The sequence below is a fragment of the Felis catus genome, chromosome B1 (genome assembly GCF_018350175.1).
Source record: "Felis catus isolate Fca126 chromosome B1, F.catus_Fca126_mat1.0, whole genome shotgun sequence".
NCBI classification, from domain to species: domain Eukaryota; kingdom Metazoa; phylum Chordata; class Mammalia; order Carnivora; family Felidae; genus Felis; species Felis catus.
Genome location: NC_058371.1, coordinates 193,739,316 through 193,752,429, shown reverse-complemented (window position 1 = coordinate 193,752,429; position 13,114 = coordinate 193,739,316). Strand labels below are relative to the sequence as shown.

The following is a 13,114-nucleotide window of genomic DNA, read 5'->3' as shown; positions in this document are numbered from 1 at the left end:
TAAGCCAATACCATTTATATCCTCTTTGAGCAAACTTAGTAGGATTCCAAAAATACGCAAAGATTAATCCTGGACATCCAGCCTCCACATTTAACTGGAAAACACTCACCGCTGCCCAGCAGCACCGCCCAGAACCTTGGCTGCAAATAAGTCAGGTGCACCGCCCACTCATGGTGACCTTTCGTGATTCTAAACCTCCCGCATCTGAGCATCGCCTGTCTCTTGCCAGAAATGCCCAGTGACCCCGATGACATAAGGGAGGGCGTGCTTCCTAAAGCCCCCCCCACCTGACTTCTGATCAGCTGCCCCCAGCTGGTTCCTGTCTGTGCTGGGCTCCTCTGTTCCCCCAGCATGTCCGTGCTCTGCTACTGGAAGTCACCTGTCACTTTAAAAGAAAAAAAAAAAAAAAAGCCGGAGTGACCTCCCTTAGGAACATGTTGCTAAGCGGGTGTTTTTGCTCCCAGAGTTTCAGCCTCCCAGGGAGCAGCCCTGGGTCCGCCCCAACGTTCAGCCTTTCCCTTTGGACCCTTTCAGAAGATTCGACAGCAAGACTCCGTCTCTCCCCACTTTCCTTTCATCCCAGGAAGCGGAATCTGCAAAGCGCTTTGTGAAGTTGCTTAAGGTAACTAGTTCTTCCCGGGGAGCAGGGCTGCAGCAAGGGCGTCCTGCCCTCGTGACCCCGGCTTGGAGCTCAACCCCTCAGTCCCCCCTTAGCCGATTTCATGAATTGCCAGTGTAGGGGTTGAGAACCCACTAAGATTTACGTTTTACTTTCTGGAATTGAAATCATAGAGCGTCAGTTGGGCTGCTTTGATTTGAGCGGCTGTCTGATGTCTGGCTCTCAGGGCCGCTGGGTGGAAGGAATCCCTCCCACAGGGTTGCTCGGCTTCCGTCCTGGGACTTTCCTGCCATCCTGTCGCATTCCTGTCTCCCAGAAACATTTGCTGCGGGTTGCGTCTCTGAGTGTCTCAGTTCACGTTGGTCCAAGGGGCAAAGTGCCACTCATTTCAGGCTTCGTTTTTCTCGGCATTAGGCAGAGGAAGAGTCATTACAGACAAAGGGATGAGGATCACTGCTCCAAGAGACCACAAGAAAATCTGCAGGCTGGTATTTACACTTACAGTTTGCCTCCGTTGCAAAGAGGCGCTATGGAAAGCTAATAAGGTCTCGTGGGAAGTGCACGCCTGTTATTGGATTTTCATATAACCTCTTCTGCAAATAAATTCGGCTCCAGAATGAAATCTGTCTCTTAGAGCTCGTGCAGAGTCATTCGCTCACATGTTTATCGAGCATGAGCAAGGTGCCAAGCAACGGGCTGAAGTTCAGAGCAAGCAGAAATGCATTAGACCAGCTCAGAAGCACAGAGTCTGTGCAGAAGACAGCCCTATAAACGGAGGCTAGCAGTACAAGGAGCTAAGTACCGTAAGATATTTATAAAAGTGTCGAACGTGCTTGAAACACAACAGATGACTCCCAGAAAGGGCCTGGGATCACTTAGTTCATCACGTGAACGCACTGGGCATATACCACAGAGCGCAGCTCAAGTGTGGCATTTATATGCACTCTGCCAGGGTGACATGTGTTACATCGAGCCGATTGAATGATTCCATAAAGCTATCTGTCACCAACCTCAGACAAAGGGAAGCTGTGGCTGGAATGCTTTGTAGACTCAGATAATGAATTTAGAAGCAGTGTGTGTGGCACCTGCCAGGGGTCCGGGCTCCAACCCTAATAGGGTAAGGCAGAAAAAGCTAAGCACCATACGCAGGGAGGAAATACCCATGGGCGTGAGGGCAGGGGAGGGCTTCAGAAGCACCACAAATGGAAAGAGAAAGGAAACTCCCCTGGGCCCAGCTGGGGGAAGGGAAAAAGGGGACCTTGGGTTTTGGAGCCAGGAGGTTGAAGGTGGGAACCACAAATGATAATGGGGGACTTCAATGTCACTTCAGGTCTTTCTTGTGATTCCCCTTCTGTCCTCTAAGCTCTTTTTCCATCCCCACTTCTTTTTCTACTTTCCTTCTCTAACATCACCTTTTCTTAAAAACCATACCGATATCGAGAGCCTGGTCCATGCTAGGCATTTTACCATACAGTCTATCATTTAGCCCTTGTACGATAATCTTGGAGGTAGGAATTTTGCAAATTTACAGGCGAAGAAATGTATTTCAGAGAGGCGAAGGCATTTGCCCAAGATCACACAGCTGACAAGTAGAGCTGGAATTGGGACCCAGGTTCATTTAATTTTTCACAAAGGTCTTACTATTTCTATACACCCATGTTTGCACTGTTTTGGAATAGGACACTCACATTGTGTTAATTTTTTTTAAGCAGCCCAAGGTCAGATGCAGTGCATCTCTTATAACACACCTTCATCCTTTTGCCTACATCCTGTAGAACTTGTCACAGGGTCCTCTGGATAGGGCTCTGATGCACTCAGCACCCTCAGAGACAGTCCATTTGTTTGGACAAAGGTCTCAGAAGTACCTTCCTAGGAAACTGTCTTTGGTTTTCTGCACGAAGTTAAATAAATCATTGACCTAAAGTAGCCACAGCCCTTTCTCACTGGGGCAATACTCCACAGCTTTCAATTGTACATATTTCCAGAAGACTGAACTGGCATAGATTGGTTCCTGATGTGATCACAAAACAGGGATCAATGGTGAGACAGAGAGGTAGAGGGGCATGGGGAAGACTGTGGAATCACCAAGTCTTGGGGTCAAATTCTGAATGTGACATTTAATAACTATAACCTTGGACAAATCATGTATCCTGCCGGAGGTTAACCTCAGAGGAAACCTTGGTCCCTCAGAGGTGAATTGAGGCACGAGGAACTGAACTAGAAGTGTTGTTGTAAGGTCTGGTGGTACCTTGCATCTAGACATAGCACAAAATAAGTCTGCGGTAAATCATGGCTCTTATTTGGATGTTGCCAATAGGAATATATTAACAAGTGCTCAATGAATTTGGTGATGACAAGCTACATATTAAAGTCGAACAGTATTGATTTATCTTCTCTTAGGAACCGTGCTCATGAAAAAATAAATTTTGATGTCATTTGATTTCCTTAGAAACTCATTCAAAGGTAATGATCAGGAAAGAATGAGGAGAAAAAAATCAACTCTGTTACATTTTTCATTCTTACTTCTATTTACTTCATATATGACTTTTTTTTTTTTTTTTTTACTTATTGAGGAAGAATCTTTCTTTCCTAAAAATACATCAGTTCTTTTTTTTTTTTTCCAGCTCATAATTACTGGGGTTGTTTACAAGAGAGTTTTCGTGTCCTTGGGCATTTCATTCTTATTCTCTGCCCCTCATTCCTTCTAGATCACCTCCTCATCCTTTTATTTTCTGAACTGCTGACATCAGTTTCCTTCCTCCATTTCTGGTAGCCTGTGAGGAGGTCTGGAGAGGAGACAACAGATTTCCAGATGCTTTGTTTCCCTTTAATATGCTAATTCCCCATCAGGGTCACTGCAACCTTGAACACCTCAGATGAGCTGCTTAAATGACAAGGCCTAGCTGAGATTCAGATTCCAGGATATTAGGAAGGGCTTACAACTTGTCAGCCCTGGTGTTTCTCCCCACGCCCTCTCTCCTTTGATCTTCTCAGCAGCCCAGAGAGGACAATGAAGATTTAAAGGGCTCCAGAATGGGGACATGGAAGACACAGCCAAGAAGTACTGATTTAGTCATTCATTTGAAACACATTTTTTGACTGTCTCCTAGGCTCTGGAGGTAAACAATGAGCAAATGTCCCTGCCCTCTTGTAGCTTATATTCTAACAGGGATGGGCAGACAATAGCAAATAAGTATATATGTCGGCTGGTGACAAGTACTATGGAAAAAAGAAATCATCATGAGATAGAGAATTCCAGGAAGGTGAGGGAAGCAGATTACCATTGTATTATGAGTGTTCTGGGAAGACTTCTCTGAAGGGTCTCTGTAGGGCCTTCAAGGAATTAAAAGAAACAGAGAGCCTTGCAGTTATCTTGGGCAAGAGAGGTCCCGGCAGAGGGAACAGCAAGTGCGAAGGCCCTGAGACCAGAGGATTTAAGTGCAGATCATGGAGCGCCTTGTAAGCAATGGAAAGGGTTTCGGATTTTACTCTGTTGGGAAAAAGAAGTCATTGGATTTTGAGTGCAGAAATGACATGGCTGCGCTTGAATTTTAAACAATTCACTCTCTTCAGTGTAAAGAACAACCTGTGGGTGAGCAAGGTGAGAAGCAGGGAAGTTAGGAGGGTCTTGCAAGAAGCCATGCGAGAGACAATGGTGCCTGACCGGGTGACAACAGTGGAGGTGCATAGAGGAGGTTGGATTCTCCATATAATTTGAAGGCAAAGCCGGCAGGATTTCCATGGATTGCGCGTCGTGTGTCATGTGAAAGGCAGAGCGGAGTCAGCAATGACACAATATGGCGTATGTCTGAGGTTTCTGGCCTCAGACAAATGAGTTCTGTTTATTGCAACAAGGAAGGTTGCAGGACCAGCAGATCAGGGGGCGATGACAAGGAGCTTCATCTGGGGCATGTTAAGCCAAGTGAAGGTATCCATCAAGCACCTGGATATTTGAGTCTGGAGCTCTGGGGAGGTGTGCAGGCCCTGAGTGCAAGTGGGGGGGGTACCAGTAGACGGATGGCATTTAAAGCCAAGCGACGGGGTAAGACCACCAATGGGATGCGTAGGGGCAGCGCAGACCCCACCGTGTGGTGATTAAGAAGATGGAGACAGACCAGCTTAGGAGTCTGAGAGGGGGGGAGAGATGATAAACCAAGAAAGAACATATCCCAGAAGCCAAGTGAAGAAACCGTTTCAGGAAAAATCAGGTGATGGGTCACTTTCATTACTGACCCACTGAGAGTCAATAAGATGAGCACTGAGGAATGATCATTCGATGTGGTGACGCAGAGTCACTGGGACCCTGACAGGAGCAGGTTCAGGGGCTGCTGGGCCCAGCAAACCTATCCAGGAAGAGAAGGTGTGAGGCACTTTCCTGTAGAAGGTTGAAAAATTGAACACTAGCTAGAAAGAGAAGTGGAGTCCAGAGACAGCCCTTTTAAAGAAGGGGCCAATCACAGCACTTTGTTCATGGAAGGAAATGAGCCAATAGAGCAGGAAGAAGTGATTATCCAGGGGAAAGGGGAAATTGTCAGCTCAAGGTCGTGGAGGAGGAACGTGCTGGGGCCTAGTGCACAGGCTGAGGTCCCAGCCTAGATGGGAGCAGAGGCAGGCAGGGTACAAGTGGAGGCAGAAGATGTAACCTGACTCTGCGGGTGGGGGAGGGGCAGGGGATGGACCCCCCCACTGCCACCCCACCCCATCCCCCCACCCCCCCACACCCCACCCCCATCATCTCTCTGTTCAGTGAAATGAGAACCAAGGCCAAGGGGAGAGAGTGAGGAGGGGGTGGGAAGGTGGAGGTTTGAGGGGAGAGGAGAGGCTATGAACTGGACTCCTCTGACTCCAAGCGCAGAATTTCCGCACTCCCACCTGCTGCCCAGTGGCACCAGGTTCATTGCTGGGCTCGTTGCCAGGCCCACGGGGCCAGAAGGGTCTGGCATCCTTCCTTTTCCTCTGGGGCTCATTTCCACCAACCTGGGTCTGCAAGCACATATTCCTTGGGAATGGACCGTCTGCTCTAACACGGAGCTCAGCCTCAGAGACATCGCTAGTAAGAAAGATGTTTCACTGATTTTCAAAGGCCTGACTTCTTTGTTTTGTTTTGTTTTGATTCCCTGTCCAGGAGCAGACACTGCAGCCAAAATGAATCCCAAGGAAGAAAAAGTGAAAATAATCACAGAGGTAAGCGGTTGCTTAGATGTCCCCTGAAGGTGTGGCTGTGTGTGCATTGCACTTACGTCACACGTCTTTGTGAGGGAGGAAGTTAGGCCAGCAACAGGCCTTTATTGCACGCCTACTGAATGCAGCGGGCGCTATGTCAGGCACGCGGTGGAGACGGGGCCTGATGGCGTCCCTGCAGACATTCCAGAGGCTCACCTCTACACGAATGCTCTGAAGCTGCCCGGTCACCATTTCGTGACACACAGCTGTTCGGAGTGACCACCTGCTACTGAGTCAGCTCTGTGGCAGCACATTGATTTGTAGAAAACTTCAGGCTGAAGGAACCAGTTGTAGACCATAACCACCAGTAAAATCCTGTCTCGTGGAGTCCTGCCATTTCTAACTCATCGTGTACAAACCATCATTAAACACTACCTACAACAGAGAAGGGAGCCCATCTCCTACTTGGAGACCGCAGACCTCAGAACGGAGGAGAAAGTCTCTCAACCACAGCTTCTCTGTCTGCAGGGCCCGCTGACTTGAGACCATAGAGGCCGAAACGGAGAAGACACACTGTTTTCTAAAGCCTGAAGGAACCACATTAGCCAGCTACAACCACACAGGTTAACTTTAAGCAAGATATCAAGTACCTTCAAACCACATAAATCTACATCCTCTTATTCACGCAACGAGTATTTATTGTGTCGCTGGTCCCTGGGGATACCGCAGCAAAACAAAAACCCTGTGCCCTCAGGGAGTTTCCGTTCTATCTAATTTGAGGTCCTACCGGACAGTTTTCCACTGATAGAGAATCAAAACATTATTGGAAAGCAAAATAAACTAAAACAAAACAAAACAAAATAAAGCAATTAAAAAGGCCTAGATTTCCTCACAAATCCATTCTAGCCAGTGAGAACTTAGACATGAACTAAGGACCACACTTGCACACCTCAATGTTGGCAACATTTTATAATCTAAGTTGGTGAACCCCTAAGCTAAGAATACTCCCTACCTGGGGGCCCTGAATCAGGAGGCCCAGTGAGGATGGGGCTTTCACCCAGAGGATGAATCAGAGATCTCAGGTCCCTTGGACAAAAGACAAGCCCAAGCTATGCCCATTGGCCGGTCAGGACGTGGGTTCCCTCCACCAACCAAAGTTCTCATCTTCTCTAACCTCCACGGCCAAGGGCAGGATGTGCAGTTGGAGGCTGACTCAGCAACCTGCTTGACATTTCTTTGAAATCTTAAATCTTATCATTAAAACCCATCCTTTGTGTTCCAAGTTTATTTCAGTATTAAAAAAAAAAATCCCAATTTCACTTTGAACACCTTTCTAATGAACTCGGTGTAACAGGGAGAGGTTCCAGGTTTACCTTGCAATTCTTCTACGCCCAGAGGTGGTGCCCCAGTTTGCAGAGGTCTAGGACCAGAGAAGTTTGCAGCTTGAACACTTGAGAGCATTCAGCTCTAACATCTTCTCACTAAAACTTTAGAAAGCGTCATGAGGAAAAAGAAAAAGTTTGCACTGTGAAAGAATTTCTGTTTTCAAGAAAACCCACGAACGTTGTCTTTGAATTGAGACTTCGTGACGATTTAACATATATCCTTATTATTCTGTACCTGAGACTGAGGCTGGGGGCAGAGGAACCCGGCCCTTGAAACCCCTGGTTTGATTCCCATGTCATCCTGTGCTGGGGTCCTCTGTCTGGCCAGACCAGCTGTCCTGGCAGGGTCCCTTGTTTTTGGCCTTCATTAGATTGTGAGTTTTGAGGGCAGCAAGAATCTGTGTGCCCCCAGGGCCAGAAGCACGGCGGATGTTGTAGGGGTAAACGATGGAGGCTCCAAGATCATCTCATCTATGATGTTTCCATTTGGATACAACTTTTCAAGACCATGTCTGCTTTGAGAAGAGTAAAGGCTGGTAGCTGCTTAGACCATGTCAACTGTCCCTTCGCCCATACTCAACTTTAGGGGTGGGGGCAGGATGGTGATTTTAATTTGAATACGTAAAATGCACCCCTCTTCCTCTCTTACCGCCATTCCCCAACTGACACACAGACTCAGTGACCACTCTTCCATTTACATTTTTACAAAGGAGTTCGATGAAAATGATGAGGATGCAGGTGTGGGAAGCCAGAAGAAGACCTCAAAGATGGCAAGACAGAAAAGGAAGAAACCGGTATGTGGTGCTGGGGACCCTGTGTCTGCCTGTGCATCGGGCTGCCAGTTGACAAGGTGTGGGCACCCTCAGGGGACCACACATCCTCCCCGGGGCACCCTGGAAAAGACAAGGGTGCAGGGGGAAGGTGCAGGATGTGGGACCTGTGTGGGGCCTTAAGGGTGACCCTCACAGGGACGCTGTGGTCAGTACCCCAGGCATTTTCCCTCTGAGGTTTCTCCCATCTGCTGAGAGAAGCCCAGAAAAGAGGGACGGAGGCTTTTTACTGTTGTCCTCAAAGGCCATGAACTGAGGCCGGCGATAGATGGCAGTGCAGGATTACTAAGAAAGGCGCTCCCCCTTTCTCCAATTCCAAGCCCCGGGCTCAGCTTCGGTCTAAACCAGAGCGCCCGCCCCCCCCCCTCCAGCTCTCCTCAGAAGTGACCCTCCTCGGCTGAGAGCATCCCCCTGCAAGGCCAGCCTTCTCAAGGTAAATAACCCCCCCACACACCGGCCAGGAGCCCCTGTCCTCTGAGGAGGGGAGGCAGGGAAGATCTCTTTGGAGGGGCAACTTGCTTGGAAGCATCGAGATGCCAGCAGGGGAGGGAAGGAAGGGAGCGCCATTTTGAGCCAGCACCCACGTGATGGGGCTGCCTGGAGAGGGTGGCTGGGACGTGAGGAGGTGTGGACGCGGGGAAGGCACCGAGGTAGCCGCAGTCGGGGGACAAGCCCCCTCTCTGTGCCCCACCGCACTCTGGTGGGGCCAGCTGGGCCGAGGGGCGGCCTCTGCTTGCGCAGCTCGGATGGAGCAGCCGGGGGAGGAGGGGGGCGGCCAGCCACGTGGCCAGCCTCTCTGGCCACTCGGGGAGCTTTGACCCCTTCCTGCAGGGTCCCCCAGAGGCTCTGCAGCCAGGGCAGGCGACCCAGAGTACCGCCGGGACGGGTACACGTCCTTAGCTACTGGGCCACAGGCACAGGAGAGAGAGGCAGAGACGGGGAGGGGGGAGCATGGTACCTGGCACTGCCCTCCTAGGCACCGGCTCCTGGATGTAACCCGTGAGGAGCCCAGACTGCAGACCTTGGAGCAGGAGAGGTTTGGGGGGTGTTGGAAGAAATCCAGAGTACTGTCGCTTAACCCCAGCGGCACCTCAGAATGGAATTTGGGAGATTTTTTTTTTCCAGTCGGTGCCTGGGGTCCACCCCAGGCCATTTATTTGAATCACAATGCCCGTGCTTTGCACCGTGGCCGATACAAAGTAGCATCTCGGTGCAGCCGCTGTCTTCAACTCCCTTGTTCTACAGATGAAGAAGGAAGGAAGCGAGGAAGTTAAATAACTTGCCCAGAGTCCCTCAGTTCATCTGAGTTCAGAGGCAAGCCTTTGTCTGGCCCCAAAGGCCATCGCTCAGCCTTGGCCTCCACTGTCATCTCTGCTCACCGGCCTGTCCTCTGACAGCCTGGGGAAGGAGCCACAGGCTGTCCTTTGCCCTGAATTCCCGGGGACGCTTTGGCAGCTGTTTCCAAAAGATTTGGAGTTGGGATCACATAGTTTTGGCCGTGGCTTTCCTGCTCCCCCTTTCCACCCAATTTCTGCAAAGGTCTGCACATTATTCATAGAAATAGTGGAAGTATTTATTTTATTTGGGGATGCCTCAGTAATTTAACGAGAACCCTCTTAGACGAACTCAAGGTTGGCACCCCTTTTCTGACAGGTGACAGCACCACGGTTATCTAGATATGAATAGTACTAAGGCTTGTCCCCTCACTGAGTGACCCACCTCATCCCCAGATAAGATCTGTGTCAACCCAAGCCCTGGGGGTAACAACCTCTGCCCCTCTGCCCACAGCTGCCTGCCGCTGGCCCCGAGGAAATGGTGTCTGAAAATCCCCACCTAGGCAACCAGCCGGAGCCCCTGCAGGAAGATTCTGACACTCGCCCCCTGAGCATGACCACCCGTCGAGGCCCCCGGAGTAAGTGTCCCCCAGTTCAGTTCAGCCAGCGTTTATTGCCTATTGTAATCAGCACAGAACAATATGGGATTTTTAATGGGTAATGTTTTTCATACGTGGCTACCACCCCTCCCCCACTGCACCCCAACTCTGTGGGTACTCTCCTAGGTTAGCATCTGTCTAGGAGACAGGACACATAGTTTCAGGACGTACTTCTCTAAGCATATATGTTTGGAAGTGTTACTTGAAATAAAAATGGCACAGGTGAGGGCACCTCGGTGGCTCAGTAGGTTAAGCGCCGACTCTTGATTTCGGCTCAGGTCATGATCTCGCTTGTGGTTCATGAGATCGAGCCCCGCGTCGGGCTCTCTGCTGATAGCAGGGAAACTGCTTGGGATTCTCTCTCTCCCTCTCTCCACCTGTCCCCTGCATTGTCTCTCTTTCTTTCTCTCTCTCTCTCAAAATCAATAAAGAAACATTTTTAAAAAATAGTACAGGTGATCAAATTCGTAGAAATTCAAGGTAGGGTGAAATGGTTAAGAAGCCATCCAAATCCAAAAAGTGTGGCTTGAATTCCCCCTTCCAAGAACCTCCACTATCATGGACAGTCATTAGTTATCCGCTCATTGTAGGAAAAAGGATCACCCTTTACTTGTTGCTTTTCATGAAAAGTGGATTAGACAAGAGAAAAAGGTGTGTTACACTTTTCAGTTGTTAAGCAATCATTACACAATTGTCACCCCGTTTCCCTACAGCAGGGCTGGGGCATAAAGTAACTATTGGAAACCAGAAGGCTTTGGAAGCAAGCTCATCCCAAGTCCAACCTTAAGAAAAATGTGGTTCCCATCGAAGAGCGATGATATCATAGGACTGTTACAAATTAGTAAAACAGAACCAAACTTTACCCCATATAGTTACTTCTTTATCCGACTGCTCAAAAGTATTCTTTATGAAAGATTACAACTTGTCTTAGCTCTGGCTGCCATAACAAAATACCATAGACCGGGCGGTTCAAATAAGAGACATCCATGTTCTCATAATTCTGGAAGCTGGAAGTTGAAGATCAAGGTGACAGAGCAGTGGGTTTCCAGTGAGACCTCTCTGCCTGCCTTATAGGTGGCTGCCATCTCCCTGTGTGCTCACTCAGGTGTCCCTGCTTGTAAGGACATCAATCCTATCATATCAGGGTCCCACTGTGTGATTTTGTCTAACTTTTATTACCTCCTCAGAGGCCCTCTCCACAAATAGTCACAGTGGGCGTTAGGGTTTCAACATATAAATTGTGTGGAGACACAATTCAGTCCATAGCACAACTATTGAATATTTAGTTATTTTTTTAAGATTATGTATTTATTTGGGGAGAGAAAGAGAGAGAGAAAGAGAGCACACACGGTCAAGTGGGAGAGGGGCAGAGAGACAGGGAGAGAGAGAATCCCAAGCAGGCTTGGGGCTGTCATGGCAGAGCCTGACATAGGCTCAGTCCCCTGAACTGTGAGGTCATGACCTGACCAAAATCAAGAGTCAGAAGCGTAACCGACTGAGCCACTCAAGTCCCCCTTAAATAGTTATTTTTAAATCAAGGGAAAAAGTGTCAGAGGGGTTGGCCAATAATAAGACTCTTACCAATAAGTCAATTCTTTCCTTATTCCTAAAGTGAGGAAAATACTATTTATGATCACCATGGGAGTGATGTGAGGATGAAATCAAAAAAAAGTGTAGAAGTATTTTAAATAGTATGTACTGTTATAAATATTCAAATAGCAGGCACTAGTATATTACATAGATAAACACACAGTGACGAAGGGGTTTTACAAGGTGAGAAAAGACTTTTGGAGTTTGCATTGGTCCAAAGTGAAATATAAACAAAACCCGTGATTTCTGATTTGGAGAAGAGGAGAACAATAGAACAATAGAAAGCTAGGATCCGCCTGCCTCAACGAGGTCATGACTAGCGGGTAGCTGGATGTCCCTGGATAGAGCTACAACTATTGCTAATTTCGCAGCACTGGTGGGCCAAGGGGCAAAGAAAACACCCCTAGGACTGAGGTGGGGGCACCTGGTGGATAAGAAGCCTGTGGGGCCAGGCATCAGTCAGAAGTGAGAGGTCAAGACCAGCAGAAAGCTAGCCATGTGGTCAAGAGAGCCGAATGGATTTCATTCATGATGCCGATGCACAGTAGGGCGAAAGACAGATGGGGGACAGGGGAAGACGAAGAGCTCTGAGAAACACGGCAAGGGGTCTAGGCTGAGACACAGCAGTGGAGGAGCTCAGGCTGAAGGGTGTGTGGGAGCCTTGAGGTAGCACTGCTGGAAGAGGATTCTGGACAGACGGCTTGGAAACCCACAAACGCGGGCAGAAAACGGTGTGCCCTGAGCAAGGTGGAGGCAGCCGTGCCTGGGAAGTTGCACACCTTTGCCATTTGTTAGAAGTATGGCCCTAGGGGCTGTCTGGGAGCCTCAGCTGGTTAAGTGTCCAACTCCTGATTCTGGCTCAGGTCATGATCTCACAGTGCTTGGGTTCGTGGGTTCAAGCCCTGTGTCGGGCTCTGTGCTGACAGTGCAGAGCCTGCTTAGGATTCTCTCTCTCTCCTTCTCTCTCTGCCCTTCCTCTGCTCACACACTCTCTCTCCCTCAAAATAAATACACATTTAAAAAAAAAAAACTTCTGTATATCACTTTCCCACTCAGAAATCTGTGATAAGCATCGCATAAAATCCACACTCTTTCTTTGTTCTGGGTTCCAAGACCCTATGCACTCTGGCCCCTTCCAGTTGTTTCTCCTTTTCTCCCATCTCCCAACCTGGATGACTGCTTACTGACCCCTGAAAGCCTCGTGACCACCTGAGCACTCCCAGGCTCTGGTGCCCACCCGAGGAAAGCTCCCCAACCATGTCTTCAATAAGCTTGTGTCAGAAAGGCAGGAGAGTTGTAACCATAAAGACCACGGCCTTGGGGGCGCCCAGGTGGCTCAGTCGGTTAAGCGTCTGTCTCTTGGTTTCAGCTCAGGTCAGGATCTTATAGTTCATGAGTTCGAGCCCCACTGACAACGTGGAGCCTCCTTAGGATTCTGTCTCTCTCCCTCTCTCTCTGCTCCTCCTCTGTTGTTCTCTTTCTCAAAATAACCAAATAAACTTTAAACAAACAAAAAGCCCATGGTCTTTGGGGTCAGACAAGTGTGGGGTACCAGTCTCTCTACCTGTCCCTTTCCTACCCTCTTGGGCAATTT

General features: G+C 48.9%; 1 protein-coding gene across 10 annotated transcripts in view; it reads left to right on the top strand.

The window, feature by feature from the left end:
- Nucleotides 1–419: 419 nt before the first annotated feature.
- CC2D2A (coiled-coil and C2 domain containing 2A) overlaps nucleotides 420–13,114 on the top strand; it is a 155,543-nt gene continuing 142,848 nt past the window's right edge. For 4 of the 10 annotated variants that reach the window (XM_023253304.2, XM_023253302.2, XM_023253303.2 and 1 more), the window contains exons 1-4: nucleotides 420–622; nucleotides 5,745–5,803; nucleotides 7,878–7,961; nucleotides 9,786–9,909. In XM_023253304.2, coding sequence (XP_023109072.2) covers nucleotides 5,765–5,803; nucleotides 7,878–7,961; nucleotides 9,786–9,909 — 247 coding nt within the window. In that variant the 5' untranslated portion in view covers nucleotides 420–622; nucleotides 5,745–5,764. Of the gene's footprint in view, nucleotides 623–5,744; nucleotides 5,804–7,877; nucleotides 7,962–8,300; nucleotides 8,431–8,582; nucleotides 8,648–9,785; nucleotides 9,910–13,114 lie in introns of those variants that run through there. The other 6 variants (XM_023253296.2, XM_023253297.2, XM_023253298.2 and 3 more) reach the window with 5 other exon arrangements.